Source organism: Nomascus leucogenys, chromosome 5 (assembly GCF_006542625.1).
Source record: "Nomascus leucogenys isolate Asia chromosome 5, Asia_NLE_v1, whole genome shotgun sequence".
Classification (NCBI taxonomy): domain Eukaryota; kingdom Metazoa; phylum Chordata; class Mammalia; order Primates; family Hylobatidae; genus Nomascus; species Nomascus leucogenys.
In genome coordinates, this window is record NC_044385.1 from 14,864,354 (window position 1) to 14,884,413 (window position 20,060).

General features: G+C 40.7%; 1 protein-coding gene across 2 annotated transcripts in view; it reads left to right on the plus strand.

Moving 5' to 3' along the window:
* The window catches only part of PCNX2 (pecanex 2), a 307,465-nt gene that overhangs the window by 39,373 nt on the left and 248,032 nt on the right, over positions 1-20,060 (plus strand). For both annotated transcript variants that reach the window (XM_003267270.4, XM_030812668.1), the window contains exon 9: positions 11,755-11,890. In XM_003267270.4, coding sequence (XP_003267318.2) covers positions 11,755-11,890 — 136 coding nt within the window. The remainder of the gene's footprint in view (positions 1-11,754; positions 11,891-20,060) is intronic.

A 20,060-nucleotide genomic window follows, 5' to 3' on the forward strand; every position in this document is an offset into this window, starting at 1 on the left:
GCTCTTCTGCTCCTCTGTTTTGACACCGTTCTCAAACACCTCATCCTGGTGGTCAAAAGACGGCTGTCGTTACCCTAGATCTTGTGTCTTCTCTCATCTAAGTCCAGCCAGAACGGTATGCTTCTTTCCCATAGATCCCATGGAAGGTCTCATTGTGTCTGATTGGTTCTGACTGAGCCATATGCCCTGAGCCCAATCACTAAGACCAGGCAAGCACATGGCCTGGGCTTACTTACACACACAGAGCTGGATTCGAGGTTCCCCCGAGACCGGAAGGGGCTGGCTCTCCGAGGGATGTTTGGAGTTTTGTGGATAAAAGCCGGGCAGCAAAAACCAACAAGTGACCCCGAGGACTCTGTTTCTGGTGAAAAGGCAACTGAATTAATTACTGAGCTCCTGTAAAGAGAAAAATGTTCAAGTTTTTTGCAACTTTCCCCTTGAAGAAAATCTTTATTGAATGTCCCTGGTCACCCCTAGCTTTTCTCATGTGTGAATGCTCTAATGGGCAAGGTCTTGGTCCACCAGTCTCAGATAGCAACTTCTGGGTCTTTGACTATCTGCTCTTTCTCCAGCATTATTTGACAGGGTGTTGGTCTTAAGAGTTCTAGAAAAGGGCTGGGCATGGCGGCTCACACCCTGTAATCTCAGCACTTTTTTTTTTTTTTTTGAGACAGAGTTTTGTTCTTTCACCTAGGCTGGAGTACAGTGATGCAATCTTGGCTCACTGCAACCTCTGCCTTCCAGGTTCAAGTGATTCTCCTGCCTCAACCTCCCCAGTAGCTGGGATTACAGGTGCCCGCCACCACGCCCAGCTAATTTTTGTATTTTTAGTAGAGACAGGGTTTCACCATGTTGGCCAGGCTGGTCTCAAAACTCCTAACCTCGTGATCTGCCAGCCTTGGCCTCCCAAAGTGTTGGGATTACAGGCATGAGCCACCACACCTGGCAATCTCAGCACTTTTGAAGGCTGAGGTGGGAAGATCACTTGAGCCCAGGAGTTTGAGACCAGCCTGGGCAACATGGCAAGACTCCATCTCTACAAAAAAAACAAAACAAAACATAGCAAAAACACCAACAAACAACAAGAGTTCTAGAAAAGAAGGACACATTGCCAGGTGTAACTTCTCTTTCTTGTGCTTCAAAGATAAAGTAAAATAATACACACGGTTTGCTATCATATGTATGGTTAGTCCTTAAGATAGAATATAGAGGGGACTTTGTTATGCGGTGTTGTGGCATTCAGTGGCCCATTTGGGCACAGGAGATATACAGTGCTTCCTGTCAGATGCATAAGCACAAAACTCCAGTCCCTTCACTTAGCAAAATTACAGCATTGAAGCTGTTCCCTAGGCAGTTCTGGAAAAGCAGTTAAGGCGCTACCATCTGTTTAATTCGTGCTCAGGAAAAACGAGTCAGTCCTATGTCAGTCAGATGATCTTCTGGATTTAAACTGCTGTCTGACAGGCTTAGGGTGGATATTCCGATTGTCTCAAACATCTCCCCAGACTCTGACACATGGAAAACTGTGCTACCCATTCACGGGGGGCTAATTTCTTTGGATTTGTAATAAGCTTTGTCTTTTGCAGAAGCCCATGATGTAATGATGATTTGGGAATCTTTGGGTTGGCTATCTGAAAGAAAAATTCTCAGAAAGCAGAATAAGAACCAGTTATCAGGCTCAATTTAGATCGTTGAATTTCTGAATTAACACACTAGTGCGTGTGTGCACTCGTGTGAGTTCATGTGCACCTGAGGGTGTCATCGCTGTATCTCTAATGGTAGAGGTAAAGAATGGAACCAGAGCAGAGCTAGTGAAATGCCAGCAGGTCAGTATTTTGCCCCATGGAAAGACCCAGTGGCTTGTACCTTACCCCTGTGTTCCCATATGCAATATTACAGCAGTTCGTGGCCCTGAACAAGGCACTTTCCTTCAGTAGTTCTGGTAGTAACAGCCACCATTTGTTAAACACTTATACACTAAGCTAAATGTTAAATTATCTAATTTTATCTGCACAACAAAACTAAGGTTGGTGATACTAGCTCTATTTTACAGATAAGGAAACTAAGACTGATTGCCAAAAGTGCTCAGCTTCATGTAGATAGTAAGTGGCCAGTGGACAGGTGAGTCTCCCTCCCTGCTCCCATCCCCCACCATGGCGTCACAGGCTCAGGGTTCCTCAGAGCCCAGGCAGGTGTGATAAATAGGTGAAGGGGGCCCAGTGTGGAATGGTAGAGAGGAGTGGTGATGACTGCAGTAAATCGGAGGACATTTATCCCACCTGAAGGGCACTTATCCCATCTGAAGGGCATTTATCCCATCTGAAGGGCTGCTGCTATGTTAGTCTACTTATGATGGCTCATAAGCCCCAGGTGACAGGATTTTCCAGTTTTTTTTTCCACAAGGAGCTAGAAATGCATATTTGTATCTAAAAGTGTATTTTGTTTCATGTTGTTGATTTTAAGTTTCTTTTTTTTTTTTTTTTGAGATGGAGTCTCCTTCTGTCACCCAGTCTGGAGTGCAGTGGTGTGATCTCGGCTCACTGCAACCTCCACCTCCTGGGTTCAAGCGATTCTCCTGCCTCAGCCTCCTGAGTAGCTGGGACTACAGGCACGTGCCACCAAGCCCGGGCTAATTTTTTTGTATTTTTAGTAGAGACGAGGATTCACCATGTTATCCAGGATGGTCTCAATCTCCTTACCTTGTGATCCGCCTGCCTCAGCCTCTCAAAGTGCTGGATTACAGGTGTGAGTCACCACGCCCAGCCGATTTTAATTTTTTTTAACACCACCACAGACCACAGGTTGTGCGTGGTTGGCTGTGGCCTGTGAGCTACCTGTGGTCAGCCTCTGCCCTGCTCCCTCCAGTGGGAAAGCGCTTGCCCTCAGCTCTTCTTGCGCACATATGCGGCATGCAGATGCCCCTACGTGATTCCCACTGCAGGCTCGTCCAAACCACCTTGCCAAGTTCTCCACTCATTGCTCCCTTTTGAAACTCTCATCTTTGAAAGCTCAAGTTACAATCTGCCTCTGTGATGCTTCTTTTCCTTCTCAGTCCTCTCTGTGAAAATAAATTCATCTCTTCAAGTTGCTGCCAGGAGGATGCTGATCACATTCTCCCTGGTATCTCATTTATTTGTAGAGGGTTCCCATCTCTTTTTCTAGATTGCATACACCTAAAACCAGCCTTCGCTTAGCCGTTTATAGGTAGGTGCTCAATAAATGTAGGATTAAATCAAATGAATCATTGGAAATGACAAAGATGACCCAGTTGGAGTTCTGGGGTGAGGGACAGCAGGAGAAGCTAAACAGGAGGGGTGGAGTAGGGCCCTGGGGCCCATGAAATCCGGTGGAGGAGTGTGGTTTGTTCTCTATGCAGCAGGAGCGATGGGAATCTATTGGCAGAGCAAAACAACCCTGATGAATGTGGGATTATCAAAACGACCTCAACAAATAAATCCCTCATCTTTGGTGGGACAGTTGGAGGGACAGCCAGAAGCACTAGCAGTTTGCCAGATGAACACATTCGAACACAGAATGTGATCTTCTCCTTTTATGAGTGGGAAAGTACAGCAGAATGAAATCTGTAAAATGACCCTTTTTAAACCAATCTACATAGAAATCAGAGGTAGAGACTCAAATTTTTCAGCCCTAAGTTTTTATTACTTTTATTTTTAATTTTTTTGAGACAGGGTCTTGCTGTGTGGCCTAGGCTGGAGTGCATTGACATGATCTTGGCTCACTGCAACTTCTGCCTCCGTGTTCAAGCGATTCTCCTGCCTCAGCCTCTCAAGTAGCTGGGATTATAGGCACGCACCACCATACCTGGCTAATCTTTTGTATTTTTGCTAGAGACGGGGTTTTGTCATGTTGGCTAGGCTGGTCTCGAACTCCTGGCCTCAAAGTGATTTGCCCTCCTCACCGTCCCAAAGTTCCGGGATTATAGGCATGAGTCACCACGCCCAGTCCAGCCCTGTGTTTTATTAGTTCATAAGGAAACAATTTTCTCTGTATGAAAGCTAACAACAGAGGAAAATCTGACATTGAGAATTTTACTTCCTTGAAATCAGAGGTTTAGTATCTAGCTATGGGAACACAAATTTTGTCTCGGACTTATCTGGGTTCAAATTCCAGCACTGATATTTACTTTTTGTTTGACATTATGCAACTTGCTTAACCATCTTAAGTACCCATTTACTAACCAAAAAATGCAGATAATACCTCTGTAATTAATTCACTGGTTTGCTTTAAAAATTAAATGTGGGCTGGGCATGGTGGCTCACGCCTGTAATCCCAGCACTTTGGGAGGCCATGGCGGGCGGATCACGAGGTCAGGAGTTCGAGACCAGCTGATCAACATAGTGAAACCCCGTCTCTACTAAAAATACAAAAATTAGCTGGGCGTGGTGGCACATGCCTGTAGTCCCAGCTGCTCAGGAGGCTGAGGCAGGAGAATAGCTTGAACCTGGGAGGCGGAGGTTGTGGTGAGCTGAGATCACGTCACTGCACTCCAGCCAGGGCAACAGAGCAAGACTCTATCTCAAAAAAAAAAAAAAATTAAATGTGATAGTACACATGCAGTGCTTAGGACAGTGCCTGCCATAGAGGGTCCTCAGTCAGTGTTAGCTGTTGTTACTGTCTTTCGATAGAAGCAGAAGGACTTCAGGTAAAGTGCACTGTGACTTGATATACCAAAAGATGTTGACTTTTGTTTCTTGACTTTTTATAACAAAATACCTGATTTTATATAACAAAAGATACTTTTGGCCAGGTGGAAGCCTTTCCTCTAGTGCTTTTACGGTTTATGTGATTTTAAGGCATTCCCCTTATTAACCTGTTGTGTTCCAACATCTTGGTATTAACATGTTGTGTTCCAACATCTTGGCATGTATGATAATTTTAGCGTAGGTCCTTTAATATTATGTCCTTGGCTTTTAATGCAATTAGATTTTAATTTCTTCTATTATAGTAAACATAAACTTTGATTTTGAACTTGGAAGGATGCCTACTTGGGGCTGTAAGCCATTCAGCCATGGAAGATATATTGGAAAAGGAACCTTTTCCCTATAAGGTGACTTCAGTGGCTGGGACTGTCTCCAGCTGGGCCATTAAACGGCTGATTCTTATTATTGGCAAAAAAAAGCCATTCCTCTTAGCTATTGTTCAGCCTTGTTACCATGTGACAGTTTTATATCCCTGACTCCCAAGTATGAATAGGGAATTGTTAGTAATGTAACTTCCATGTCTCTTTGGGGATTCCTGAAGGAAACTGGGAGAGGAAACAAATTTCTCTCCTTGGCCCCACTGTCACTGTGGGAACCAGTGCGGTTCTTGTGGACTGCTGCAGAAACATAAGCAGCATTTTCTGGTTGTTCAATAGCTGTGCATAGAGCAGGTACCTTTGGTAACATTACCTAACACAGTTCTGCTTTCCCCAGAAACCGGAATGAGGAAACTACAGCTTGAATTGCAGCCTTTAGAATTGCTAGTAGGAAAAACTTCCAGAGGATAAATCCGCTTGAGTATTTTATTACCCAGAACACAAGATTGATTCAGTAGTTCGGAGCCAAAATGAACTAATTTGACTAGAAAGTTGGAATTGCTAATCTGCCTAGAAAACCAAAGTGGAAGTAGGCTATCTGCCTAGGAAGTTGGAGGTGCAGCTGCTTAGAAAGTTGAAATGTGTTTTTGAGTGCAGAGGGTTTGTTGCAGAGTGAACTTTTATTACTACTCAGTAGATCTTGTAATTAAAGCTTGATAGTTTCTCTTTTTTGTTCAGCAAATATTTATATTTCTTTGTGTATAAATTAATCCAAGTAATATAGCAGAGCTTTCTTCTATGAACAATCTATAACCATGTTTAAGTATTAATCTGGCTTTTCCAGTGTCATAAGCAATCTAATGGAAATGCATGCAAAATGCATATCATCTGCTCCCCAGTGAAATCTGATTGGAAAGACATGATATTTACATTCATTTTGAGGATCCATAACTCACAAAGTAGGCGTGGTAGTCTACGGAGTGGAAGAGTCATTCTGTAGCAAGTTTGTTTGCAGGACTTTTTTTGGGGATTTTTATATCAAGGATGGAAATTCAACTTGTTTTTATTTAAAAAAGAAGAGTAGGATGGTAATATAAATATTTATCGGAATTCACTTATTCGTGGCTTTTGTGTTTGAATTATTGTAGCAAAGATTGAAACAGATATTTTCAGTTTATAAATTAGGCTTATGTTTGAAAGCTGCCATTTTATCTCTGAACCCACTGTGTACCATATTCCAAAGGTAGATTGAAGCCCTGTACTTAATCTTTACTACCTCCTCAGAGTTCTTATTCTTTTGTTGACATTATCAGCTTCTCTGACCCTTATCTCAACAAAACCTCTTACTTATTCGGATTAACTTTCAGGAAAGTCCTCTAAAGCCACAATGTTTAATTATCTACCTGGTTCCCAAAGAAGATAAGCAGGCAGAAAACGGCAAGAAATAATCATGTCTGTTTAGACTGTGGTTTTAACTTTAGTCAGAAGAAATAATAGTGACATTCTGACTTGGAATAGCTGAACAGGAATGTGAGGCAATAAAACAAGTCAACTAGATATTCCAAATGAAGAGTAAAATGTTGTGACTTCTCTCAATATTAGATATACCCAGTACCATGTGCCATTCAATTATAGTTTAGAGATTTCATCTTTTATTACAAATATTTGAGATATGCATATAGCTGCCTCACTCACTTAATTTGGATAATAGAGAGATAGGTATTTGCTGCTTCAAATTCGAAAAACTTTTGTGGGTTCTTGGTGCCTTTGAGCACACGGAGGTGGAAAAGATTGGCAAGAAGCAGGTGATCACCTGGGTCTGCCTTGGAATAGTGTCTGCCCTCCCAAATTTCCATGTCCTCTCTTTTTGGCTTTCACTTTTTACTCTTTGCTCCTTCCGCTGTCATTCTTATCTTGTTTTCTTAGACGTATTAGGAAGAGATTGTACTTTCACCCAGGCATAGAGTCATAAGGACGAAAGGTTTGTGAGGTTGATTCTAGAAAGACTTTCGTTGGCTGGGGCATTTTCTCTGAAAGCCTGAGAATTGGCCCTGCCGCTCAGTGTGGTTCTGTTCCGGTGGCAACAGCCGCTGCCGCCACATGATGGCAGTCAGGTCCTATGCTCCCAGCCTTGCCTCACTTCCGCAGTGTCGCTGCCTTTTTCTCCGATACTCACACAAATTTTACTGTCACATAAAAGAAGAGTTGTTTGCTGACTTTAAAACAAGAATCCCTGTTAAAATTCAAAATAACAGGTTATGGTTTTCAGAACAATGCTGCTTTAGTTAAACATCCTACATATTGAACATGTTGCTGCAACTTTCATTTCTGTGTCCCTCTGTGTGCCTTGTGCCCATGTCCCTGGAGAAAGCCTGAAAAACAAGGAAAGAGGCAGAAAAAAAGGGAGACCCTCTCTCTGAGAGTGGTAGACTATCGTCTTTTAACTCTGGGGAAGATGAAGAGTTTCAAGAAATGTTTTTCCAGTATCAGTGAGACAGTGTAGAAGAAGCACATGTATTTTGACTGTCTGTTGCTTGTAGAAGCTCAGATGGTGGACACCTGGGGAGTCCAGTATGGTGGAATATCGTCATGGTCAATTTGAGGCCCAACTCTTTCCATATAGAAGTGTACTCTTCTGGCCCATACTAGATCCTAGCCCCAGGCCCGTCTTTTATTACCTTCTAGTGGCAGCACTTTTAGAAATTTCCACGATTAATCACTATTTCTGCTATTGCTTGGAGCTCAATCTAGCTTAAATAAACTTATCTCTGCTATAGCCCTGAACCAAACTAGTTTACCAAAGATTCACCGGAGAACGGGATAATTGAGACCAGATGTGCTAAGCATCGTGTATTGTAGTTCACAGAATAGTTACTACAGGCTTGGGATATTTCCATTTCCATTATTGTTTTGGAGGAAGAGAAAATGTCTCTTGAAACTTAACGCTTTCACTTTATATGTATTAATGTGGGGAAATCTTTGGCTTTAAGTTACTAAGATACTGTCTTTTTAGATGATTACGCCGCTCACAGTCTATAACTTTAAAAAATGAGAGAGAATAAGCAGCAAATACTTGGAGAAGAGACACTAGCAAAGAACATAGACTTTGGAATTATTCAAAGATTGCACTCCTGCCCACCTGTCCGTGTCAGTGATTTTTGTGGACATCGTTGTCTTTTTGGTACTTGGGTGGGCAAGCTGGATTATAACTACACTATCAGGACACCAGAGAATTATATCACATAAGGGAAACGTCTCCATTTGAACAATGCTTGCTGTAAGCATGTAACCATTTCCTCCTGGCCAAATGGGGAGCCCATATACACATGACAGTACAGAGGACAATGCAGGTTTCTGATGCAGACATATACCAGTCATTAAGCTCAGAAGAGAATCTTTCTTAATATGCCCATGCCTTGTCTAGAATACTCAACCCTTATAAAAGAGATTAATTAAGAGGGAAGTTAATATGCTGTTTGAGACTGTCTTTATAAAATAAGGAGGATTAGGTGTGAGTTGAGGGCAAGATACTCTTCCCCCATGCCTGCTAACAGAGACACCTGAAATTAATATACCGTTTGTGTAAAAGCACAGGAGTTGTGTTGCTATTTAATATAAGAAAAAGCAAAGTCAAGTCCCATATCAACAAAAGGAAGTAAAAAGGGTCAGGGATGGTTATGAAGTACCTAATATATGAAAGGCAATGTTCAACTGCTTTGCATACATAGTCTGGTTTAGTTTTCCCAATGATCCCTACGAGGAAAATATCTTCCTGATTTCATAGGGAGGATTTGAGGTAGGAAGACAACATGCTTATAGTCACAGATAGTGAGTAGTATACTTTAACCTAGTTCTGTTTAATTCTAGAACTGACCCAAAAGATTTTAAATAGAAAATCAACCCATAGATTTTTTAAAGGATATTTAAATGGCTTACATAGGAAAATGATGTTTTTTATTATTATTATTTTACAATCTGAAATGTACTAAGAAATATGGAAAAATTAAGCTGATATGTATTGATTGACACTTCCTTTTGTATCATGTTTCCTAGCAGGATGCCTTAGTAGGAGGAAGACTGCTCTAAAACAGCCATTCGTTACACATTATGTCGTAGTCAATTCTTAGTTTATTTCAGTTGGCGATAGAGGGTGCTGTACACCTTCTACATTTTTGCACAGAAGCATACATTTCTTTTCCCACTCTTGCCTATTTATGATCATTACCTACCTTACCTACAACGTAGTTAGCTTAATCTTTTGGTTTTAGTGAAGTTCTGGCATGTGCTCCGTTTAAGATATCTCTGAATTTGTGTCAACAATGCAATTTCAGTTCTATTGTATTTCGATGTGAAATGACAGAGTTACATTACTCAGTGGCTTCTGTACAACACAGAAGAGTTTGAATGAACATTGTTTTTATAAATCTAACTAATCTTTTTCTCTGTTAATGACAGAGATTATGCCACTAATATAGACAAGAAGGAAAAGCACTATTTTAGGAGCAAGCATTAAATAATGGAAGCACAGGATTTTTTTTTTTTTTTGAGACAGAGTCTCGCTCTTTCGCCCAGGCTGGAGTGCAATGGCGGGATCTCGGCTCACTGCAAGCTCCACCTCCCAGGTTCACACCATTCTCCTGCCTCAGCCTCCCGAGTAGCTGGGACTACAGGTGCCTGCCACTGCGCCTGGCTAATTTTTGTATTTTTTAGTAGAGACGGGGTTTCACCGTGTTAGCCAGGATGGTCTCGATCTCCTGACCTCGTGATCCACCCGCCTGGGCCTCCCAAAGTGCTGGGATTACAGGCGTGAGCCACTGCGCCCGGCCGGAAGCACAGGATTTTTAAGTTTTCAAACTCAACGTACTTACTCTACCTGGTTCATTTCCTAAACCCTGACTTTATCATGTTATGTTTCCTAAGTGTTTCTTTATATAAAGACTTTATTGAATGTATTGAAGTTTATGTTTATTTACATGTGTGTATGAAAGTTGCTTTTTTTTTTTTTTTTGAGACAGGATCTTACTCTGTTCACATAGGCTGGAGTGCAGTGGCGTGATGATGGCTCAGTGCAGCCTAGACCTCCCAGGCTCAAGTGGTCCTCCCACCTCAGCCTCCCAAGTAGCTGGGACTACAGGCATGCGCCACCATGCCCAGCTAATTTTTTTTCTATTTTTGTAGCGATTAGGTCTCACTATATTGCCAGGGCTGGTCTTGAACTCCTGGGCTCAAGCAATCCTCCTGCCTCAGCCTCTCAAAGTGTTGGGATTACAGGCACGAGCCACTGCGCCCAGCTATATGACAGTATTTTAAACACCATTCACACAGAATAACTATTGGTGTGTTTATGAATATGATAGGAAGGAGTTAGGAAAAAGAAACATCCAAAAGATTGTCAGAAACTTTATCATGAAAGGTGTAGATTATAAATCAGAAGGGAATTGTGTTACTGTAGCATCTGCATTCTTAAGGAGCCCGTGTTAGACAGTGTAATTTGGGCTACAAGTAACCTTCTGTAACAAAATGGGCTGCAGGATGAGATGTATTATGTCAGAACACAAGAAGCCCAAAGATATAATCTGTTCAAGGTTGGTGAATTCAGAGGTTTAATGCTGTCATCAAAAAACTAGTTCCCTTCCATCACTCAGCTCTCCAGTACTCAAGTTTGTCCTTCATGATGGCAGTATTTACTATTCACGAATCATGTAAAGGCCTGGAGAAAGACTGTCTTTTCCTTTTGTTACTACTTAAGAACTATAGAAAAATTTGTCCAAGAGCTCTCTTAATCCCAGCCAACTCTTCTTTCCTCCCCAGTGACCTCTTAGAGTTGTGTTTCTTTCTCATTCCAAAGCCAAGCTCTGGCCGGGGCGAATGGCTTAAAGACCAGGATTTTTCCCTGGGGCTAGGGAAGGACCTCATGTCTCTTCCAAAGCACACAGTCTTGGATGACTTAATAAAATGGAGTTATGTTAGGAGACATTCTGTGAGACATGCCTGTTGAGTAGGCAGCCAATATTGTCTCCTAAAACTTATAGATACCCTACTAGAAAATCAGATAGAGAAGTATGTCCTAGTTTTTGCTTTCTGAGACAAAGGAAAAGAATGCCAGGATTTTTTCCTTTGTAAAAATGAGATTGCTTACTATTAAGTCTTGTCAATCTGTGTGTGATTAAAAATAATAAAACTATTTTAGATATAGATCACAACTAATTCCGTAATGTCCTCTTGATCAATTACCCAACACATTTCCTTTGTCTAATATGTATTTACCTTGCTTTGGGGTGTGGTGGAGAGGAGATGCAGCCAGGTAGCAGAGGTGTTCATCTCTGTTTCTTCCTGGTTGGTATCTGGAGAATTATCAAGCCCACTGCTTTTACAAAATGTGAGGCTAGAACTTGTTGCTAAGGCCTCCCCAGCCATTAAATATTTTAAAAAATTAAGGTTGTCATCTGTAGAACACCAGGTATCTACCTACCTGCCCTATGACACACTGCAACTCTGGGCAGCCTGAGTAATTTCAATGTATGCAGAGTAATTGACCTTCTACCTGAAGGTAGCCTTGTATACATAATTTTAAACTCTTAACTGTTTATGTAAGGTTGTAAAGACTCATCCACTACCTGCTTTGGGCATTCCTATTGTCCTTGTGTTTGTGTATAATAAATAGATGACTTCTGGTATTACCAGGTAACCAAAGCTTTTGTTTTGCCCATCCTCAGAGAGATGCAGGTCAGCTCCTCCAGTACCACAACTTCTGAGAGTCAAGATCCGTCTTCTGGGGACCCTGCAGTCAGTGCCCTTCAGCAACAGCTGTTACTGATGGTGGCTCGCAGGACCCAGTCAGAAACCCCACGGGTATGTACATTCCAGAATTGCTGTTTGTGGATGTTCTAGAAACAGGGGATCTTAAAACCTTTTTCCAGGTTGGATTACTTGACAAGATTAGTCAGCTCTTTCCCTGAATTTTGCATCACTGGGTTGTTGATGTATCACTGCAAGGCAGTCTACTGACTGAATGTGAAAGGAAATCAGATAGATAGCAGCTAACCTTGGGTTGATATTAACAGGATTGCCACTGTCTCCATTGCTTTTCAAATGCATTAGAAATTCATGCACATTGATTTTTGGTTGCCAGGATGCGTAAGTCTCACAAGAGCTCACTGGATTAGGTTGCCTTTTTCTCCCATGGTTTGGAAAGTATCTGTGTGTTTTTTTATTTAAAGTATTATTGCCTTGTATATTAAATATTGAGATTCTTAAATATTTGACTTAAAGGGAGACTTTATTCTTGGGGCAAGTGACATTATCATCAAGAGGTCTGAAAATGTGAAGCCTTTCATTATTTTACTAAGAGATAACTTATTAATGTTCATTCATTTATCCAGTCAACCTTTAATGAGACTCTTGGGAGACAGAGCCAAGGATTCACAGCCAGAGATAACATGGGAGGTTAGTGAAACACGCAGACATGAAGTTAGAGCTGCAGATTCAATTTTGGGCATTTTGGAGGAGGGGTAATAGGGAAGGCTTCTTAGAAGAAGAAATACTTCGGTTAGGCCTTGAAGAAAGATTGGTTTCCATTGGTACAGATTGGGAGAAGAGGATTGTAGATGGGATGATGTCATGTGAGTGTCAAGTTTCTTTATTTCTGTTTACCTTTTTCCTGGAAATGTTTCAGTTCATTCTAGAAAAGGTCATCTTTGAAAAAATAATATAATTATATACGTATATATTTTTATGATTGCTTAGCCACATTTTTCCAAAGGATGCTCAACAATACAATGTGGCTGGCTGCAGTGGCTCACGCCTGTAATCCCAGCACTTTGGGAGGCCAAGGTGGATGGATCGCCTGAGGTCAGGAGTTCAAGACCAGCCTGGCCAACATGGCAAGACCCCATCTCTACTAAAAATACAAACATTAGCCTGGCACGGTGGCATGTGCCTATAATCCCAGCTACTTGGGAGGCTGAGGCACAAGAATCACTTGAACCCAGGAGGCGGAGGTTGCAATCAGCCGAGGTCGTGCCACCGCACTCCAACCTGGGCAACAGACCAAGACTCTGTCTCAAACAAACAAACAAACAAACACAAAATACAGTGGGTTGAAATCTATGCACCATTACCCAGCTGTGCAAAGAAAATGTTGAGTTACCTTTTAGCTGACCACATATTGCTGTGAGCTCTTATTCCTGTTGATGTGGGGAGTGTAGGGACGATTTAACTTAAAAGTGCCAGTTGCCAGACACAGTGGCTCACGCCTGTAATCCCAACACTTTGGGAGACTGAAGTGGAGGGATGGTTTGAGCCCAGGAGTTCAAGGCTGCAGTGAGCTATGACTGCATCACTGCACCCTAGCCTGGGTGGCAGAGTGAGATCCTCTCTCAAAACAAACAAAAATGTGCTAATAGGGTAACTCAGCCCTTTCAGTCTTGGAGTTTCTGTGTGAACAAGTGTTTAATTTATTCAAAGAATTGGTCTTTTGGGACAGTTTATTCTCTTCTCTTTCATGTATTCAGGCTCTCCTTCTCCTCCTTTCCAGGGCCTCTGTGTGTTAGGGATAGGATTCCTAAACCTATGGGTGGAAGTGGATCTGGGAGGGGCACTTCCGAGGAGGGGAGCATCCCCTTAGTCCAGTCACCGGGTGTACTGTGTGTTGTACCTGCCTGGTTCAGGTGAGGTGCTGGATCTGCCACTCACTGACCACCGGAGACCCTACCATTTGCCCTAGCTGTGTTCTGCATACATCGTCAGCCTGTACAAGGTCTGTGAGCTCTGCCCACCCCCACCCCCAGCTGCCAGTATGTAGTTCTCACCACAGCACTAGTATGTGGGGGCCCTGTGGAATACGGGCTTTCCTGTTGAACTTGCATTTTCCCCTGAGATAAGCCCGGAAGCGCTAACTCCCTACCACCCTCCAGAACATTAGTGTTGAACCTTCAAGAAGGTTCCATGAAAGTATCAGGATAGCTTGGGAAGATGTGAATGCCATTGATTTCATGAGTAGAAGAGCTAGAGGAAACTAGAAACTTTAGATTATCAAAGGTATACGTCCACTGATTTAATATCTCAAAAATATCCCCGTTAGAGCAGAAACTTGAAAATAAGTAAATACTGCAAGAATAAATCAGAAACAGTCCTGCCATTCCTTATTTTACATTTGTAATCCTATAAATGTCACGATGATGCATAAAAACTCATCTGTAGTGTTTTATTGTTAGACACTTAACCAAATTCATTGCTTCAACCATTTAAACTTACTTTAAGTAAAAATTTTTAAAGTTCTATATTCTATTATATATGGGTATGGAGGAGGAAAAACGAAGATTGCTAACCAGGCTCATGTTTAGACCCTAAGAAAATATTTGCAAAGTCTCATACTGGGAAAAAAAGTGTAGTTCTACTATTTGATTTCTAAATATAATTGATATCACCAGGAAATTAAATTAGGTTTCAGCCACAAAACAAAAATTAAATAGGTTTTCTGCTCATTATCCAATAAATATTTGCTGTAGGCTGGCTATGCCTGCAGTTCTGTGCTAGAAGCTTGGTATACAATGGTGAAAACACTCAGTCCCTGCCTACAAGAAGTTTAACAGCCAGTCAACCAATTCAACTTTATAGGACAGAAATTCTGACTAGAATAGGCTCTGGTGGTGTGGGACACAGGAGAAGCTCCAGGCCAGGAAATAGGGGATCAGAGAGGCTTCCTCAGCAAGGTGACACCTCAGCTGAAATGTGGAGGATGAGTTAGAGTTAACCAAATAAAAGGAGATAAGAGTATCTAGACAGAGAAACGACCTGGCCAGAGGGGCCTGGAGGTGAGGCTGAAAGCAGGTGTGCTCAGTGTTACTGGAGCCTGGAGGCACAGGGGAGCTATTTCTCAGAAGAGACTAGCAAAAGTAAGCAGGAGATAACGCTCTGAAGACAAGACTTTAATCCCCTCCTTCCCCCATCTTCCCTGCCTCTCTCCTTCAAGTGCAGCACATGAGCTCTGGGAGTGCTTTCCCCACAACTTTCTGCAAGCTCTTTCTAGCAAAGGATGGAATTCTGCAGGCTCTAATGGGCGGGTGGTCAGGAGGTGAGCCAAGGCCAGTGGAAGACTTGTCTGAAATTCCTCCCTGGTACAAATACAGTATGTGTGTAGGGAATGAAGTGTCCCTAAAAGGGGAGCTCCTAGGAAGGGCTGTCACTTTTATGAAGGGCTGGTCACTTAAAAAAATATATATATATACACGCACATACAAAGGAGAAGAGGAGGTTATTTTCCATCTTCATAGCTGTAGAGTTTAGCTCTCAAGCACAAAGGGAAGGGCAGAGCTTGGGGCATGGTTGGAATTGGTGAAAACCTGTTGTTTGAACTCAAGATTGGCGTTCAGGGGTTTTGAATATTGCCAATTAAAAATGTTGCATGAATCCACATTATAAACCAGTACTTCTCTGTCACTGAGTTTATCCATCATGTGCTTCTAGCCCCACAGAGTATACTCTGTAGACTCATTACCATGGTTTTTAAAATCTTACATTGTCCCAGTATGTTATGGGCCAGTACCTGAGTAATCACCTTGAAGCATTTTGTTTATTACACTGATGGTTGAGAGGCAGGTGCAGTCTACCCAAGGGCAGCATAGGATCTGCAGGAATATGGCATTTTCCGCTTCCATTTACTCTCACCTGGATATGGTCTCCAACTCATTCAGCTTGTCTTACATTAAAAAATGAGATAGTATTGTATGTGAAAGTGTTTTGTAAACTTTAAAGCTCTGTGCAAGTCTATGATAGTGGCATTATTATTATTATTATCATTATGGATAGCGTGAAGGTCAAGCATTTCATTGGTCCTAAACTGATGAGAATTGGTGAGAATTGCAAAGATGAGCTCAGTACTAGGCCTGGCTGACTGTTATTCTAGGTAGATATAAAGGTAGCATTTACATCACAATTTACTATCATTAAAACATTACAAGAACTTATAAGAATATTGGCATTTACTAAAAGATGAAACAGTTGAAATAATTATAGAGATAAAAAAGAGGAGACATCAATTATAATATCGTAACATTTATTTTTCATCATATATATTCATTTATTTGAAAGTATATTAATACTTTAAAAAGAAAAATTAACATTTGCGTCTTTTTCATTTATCATGTTCAGAAGTTCATTTAAATACGGATGCTCCTCAACTTAGAATGGGTTTATTTCCCTATAAATCCATCATAAATTGAAAATATCGTAAGTTGAAAATGCATTTAATACATCTAACCTACTGAATATCATAGCTTACCCCGGCCTGCCTTAAACATGCTCAGAACACTTACATTAGCCAACAGTTTGGCAAAATCATCAAATACAAAGCCTATTTTGTAATAAAGTATTGAATATCTCATATCATTTATTGATGTTCTACTGAATGCTAATCACTTTCACAGCATTGGAAAGTTAAAAAATCATAAGTTGAACCATTGTAAGTCAGAGACTATCTGCAATAGGTTTAGAATCTACATGATTTGTTATGAATTTTGGCTGCTAAACATAGCCACTGTTATAATAGGATAATTCTACTTTTAAAAAATATGTCTTACCCCTCGAAGTTTTGTTCACATCCAGATATAATTCACATTCCACTTGTATGTTTTGAACACAAGTTATGTGCATGACACTGGGCTAGGTACTCTCATATTTGATGTCATTTTATCTTTAAGAGAAGTCTTCAGGTTAGGCATTATTTCATCTGGGGGTTGAATATCTAAGGAAACTGCAGTGCAGAGAGTACTGGAACTTGGGGCATTGAAGGGACCCTGACCCAGTGTTCCTTCCTAGTTGTCCTTTTGTCACTATTAGGGTCTCCAATGCTCACATCCTCCTTGGCAGCCACTGCTATGATTTCTCAAAATTCTTCTTCTGACACCAGAGTCCCTACCAACCCTGCCTTCCCAGTGCTGAGTTTGATAGCTGTTAGGAGTTACACGTAGTTCCCCAAAGTACCACTTTTTCTTCTGTCTACTGTTCACTCTTCTACTCCTTCTCCCTTTCCCCTTTCAGGTAAAATCTACAGATACCTTCTGAGAACCTGAGAACCTCTAATTATTTTCAATATCTGCCCCCCCAGAAAAGAGGCCAATAATTTAAAACCATCTGTGCCTGTTCTGACTTTGGGGAGGTTCTATAGAGCTGATCACTTACTCTCTTTCCCATAACAGGGCCTATTATCTGTTTTAGTTTTTATTAGATATGGTTCATTCTCAAAATTACAAATCTGACTTTAAGTTTGTTTTAAATAACATTTTACTTGTAACCCATTATTCTTCATCTTATTTTTGAAAGTTTCCATTACCTAGTTTGTTTTTCAAATTTGTGTTGTTAACTTGTTCTTTCACAATTTGTTTTACTGTGGAGGTGGCTTTCTCTTTACTGATGAGCACTGCTTGATGTGTTGATTCACCTGGGCCCCCTTAAGCACGATTGTAGAAAGAGCCCAGACTTTGGCTTCCAGCAAATCTCTTCCTAATCTAGGACCTTGGACCAGTGGCCTAATCTCTCAGAGCCTCAGTTTCTTTTAGGAAACTGAGCTATTGTGATCTTTTAAGGATTGGAGATAATATATGGCAAAATTATGACTTTACTAGTTGGTGGCAATTACTAATATCAAAAAATCTTATTTGTTATCTGGAACTCTTGAAAGTAGCATTATTTGAACAGTAGAATTTCTCAGGTATCTCAGAAGACATAGTCTTTTATTCTTAGATTTCAAAAATTCCACCAAAAATATTTCTAAAAGTACACTATCCTTCCCTGCCTTCTTAAGAAGAATATACTGATAATAATGTAAGTTGCTGTTGATAATTCAGATTCATTAAATGAACATTGGATATTATGATATAAACACTAATCCATATGGGAAGTGTGTGTAAATGCAATTATCTTGTTTTTTAAAAAGAACCTAAGTTCAACTTTTATCCTTTCCTTCGTCCTCCCTTTTCCTAAGCTCTTTCTCAGAATAATAGAATTAAACTTGCAGGCCCAACTTACTGGGCAATGCAACATAATTATTCTTTGGCAAGGCTTAATGAATCAGAGACCTAAACATCTTTTTTTGTCAGTTTGTCTGTGCATTCCTTTTTTTTCATTATTTAGATCACTTACGGTGAAAGATAAAAGTGATAAATATGAAACTCCTCAGACTCCACTGAGGGTCCTCATTTATGCGAGCCCCTTAATTGCTGATGCACTCCAGGGAATGCCCAAGACCCCTTTACTCCGTGCCTTCTCCCAGGATGTCAGTCCTACACTCTCTCGTGACTCACTTCTCTCTCCATACATAGATACAGATGTAGATACGTTTATGCATGTGTGATGATGTTATCATGACTGGTTTACTTGCCTATTCCCAGAAATTTCTAAACCCCTATAAGGTAGAAACTCTCTCTTGTTGAGTTTTCAATTTTCAACGTGTATTACATCTAGCATTTTGTTTATATAACCTACACAATAACTATTTTGTTTGATGAGTGAAAACACGAATGATATTAAAATGATTAAAAATATTTGAATTTGAATTTGGTACCAGAAAATAGGCCAAGAATAATTGTTGTTACTCACCAAAACATGTAGCTCTGGGCTTCTTTGATATCTAAGGCAAAAAATAAAATTTTATGAACCTTTTTTTCCCATAAAAGAAGTGAAATCATTTCTTTTTTTCATTAATTTTTGAGGAGTTGTTTTTTTTAAGCAAGGATTTTCATTTAAGCAGCAATAAACAGCACAGTATGCTGGAATCTTTAATAAGTTTTTAAAAAGATGCAGGCATAGTCTTCATGTAATTTTTTACATACTGACCTTTCCTAACAGCTAAGAGTATCATATGAAACCCCACTTTAAGAAGGCATTTTTCTTCCTATTGGAAGGAATGCTCTCATCTTAGCTGTTGCTTACCCTTGACCTGTTTTTGTGTCATACATGGATTCTTACATAACAAGGACAGTAAACCATGGGCTCCTGTGCACCTAATTCTTATTTACACTCTTTGTCCATGTGGCTTCAAGGAGTCCTTTTACTCCTTTGTGGGGGGAGGTTTACTATAAACCACAAGTTCATCATCATGCAAAGAAGCTGTTTCTGCTGAGATGACACCAGGCAGTTTCCGCAAAGCTGTCTTCTGTGTTGAAATAGAATTCCAGGCACAAGCAGCACTTACAATCTCAACTTTCCTGTTATCATTCAGTCCAACTCATCCTGTATATTGCTTTCATGATAGATCAACTTTCCCTTCAGATGCCGTTTGCATTAATATTTGATATCCGGAATAACTCTATTTTCCATAGGCTGAGTAAGCAGATTAGCATCTGGAAATGGAGAGATGGTAAAATTTGCTTTCTTGGAGAGTCCTGCTGTGGCCTGTAATGAATGCATGCCAGGCACTTTGACATCAGTGACTTCCCCTAAGTTAGGAAAAAAGTTGTGCAGTCTGCCCACGTATAACCTTGTGCTTTGTAAGCCAAAGACAAATGTAGAAGTCCTTTAAAAGTCAATGTCACCTCCACTGCTGTTCTTGTCCCATACTCATCCCTTTCTTGTCTTTGCCCTTCTTTTTAATCTCCTGTGTCTTATGTTTGTCAGCCTAGAGGAAATCATAACCTTAAATCCATGTTGGAAAAATGCAAGGCAAAACCAAACAAAAATACAGATTAGAATAATCCAGCAATTCTATTTCTGAGTGTATATCCAAAAGAATGGAAAGCAGGAGCTCAAAGAGATATTTGCACACCTGTGCTTCTAGCAGCACTGTTCACAATAGCCAAAGGGTGCAAGCAACTTCAATATCCATTGACAGATTAGTGGATTAACAAAACGTGATACATACATACATGGAGTATTATTCAGCCTTAAAAAGAAAGGAAATTCTCACACATGCTACAACATGGATGAAGCTTGAGGACAGTCACAAAAAGGTTCAACTACTATATGATCTCACTTACATGAGGTACCTAAAGGTGGTTACCAGAGGCTGGGGAGAGGGTAAATGGGG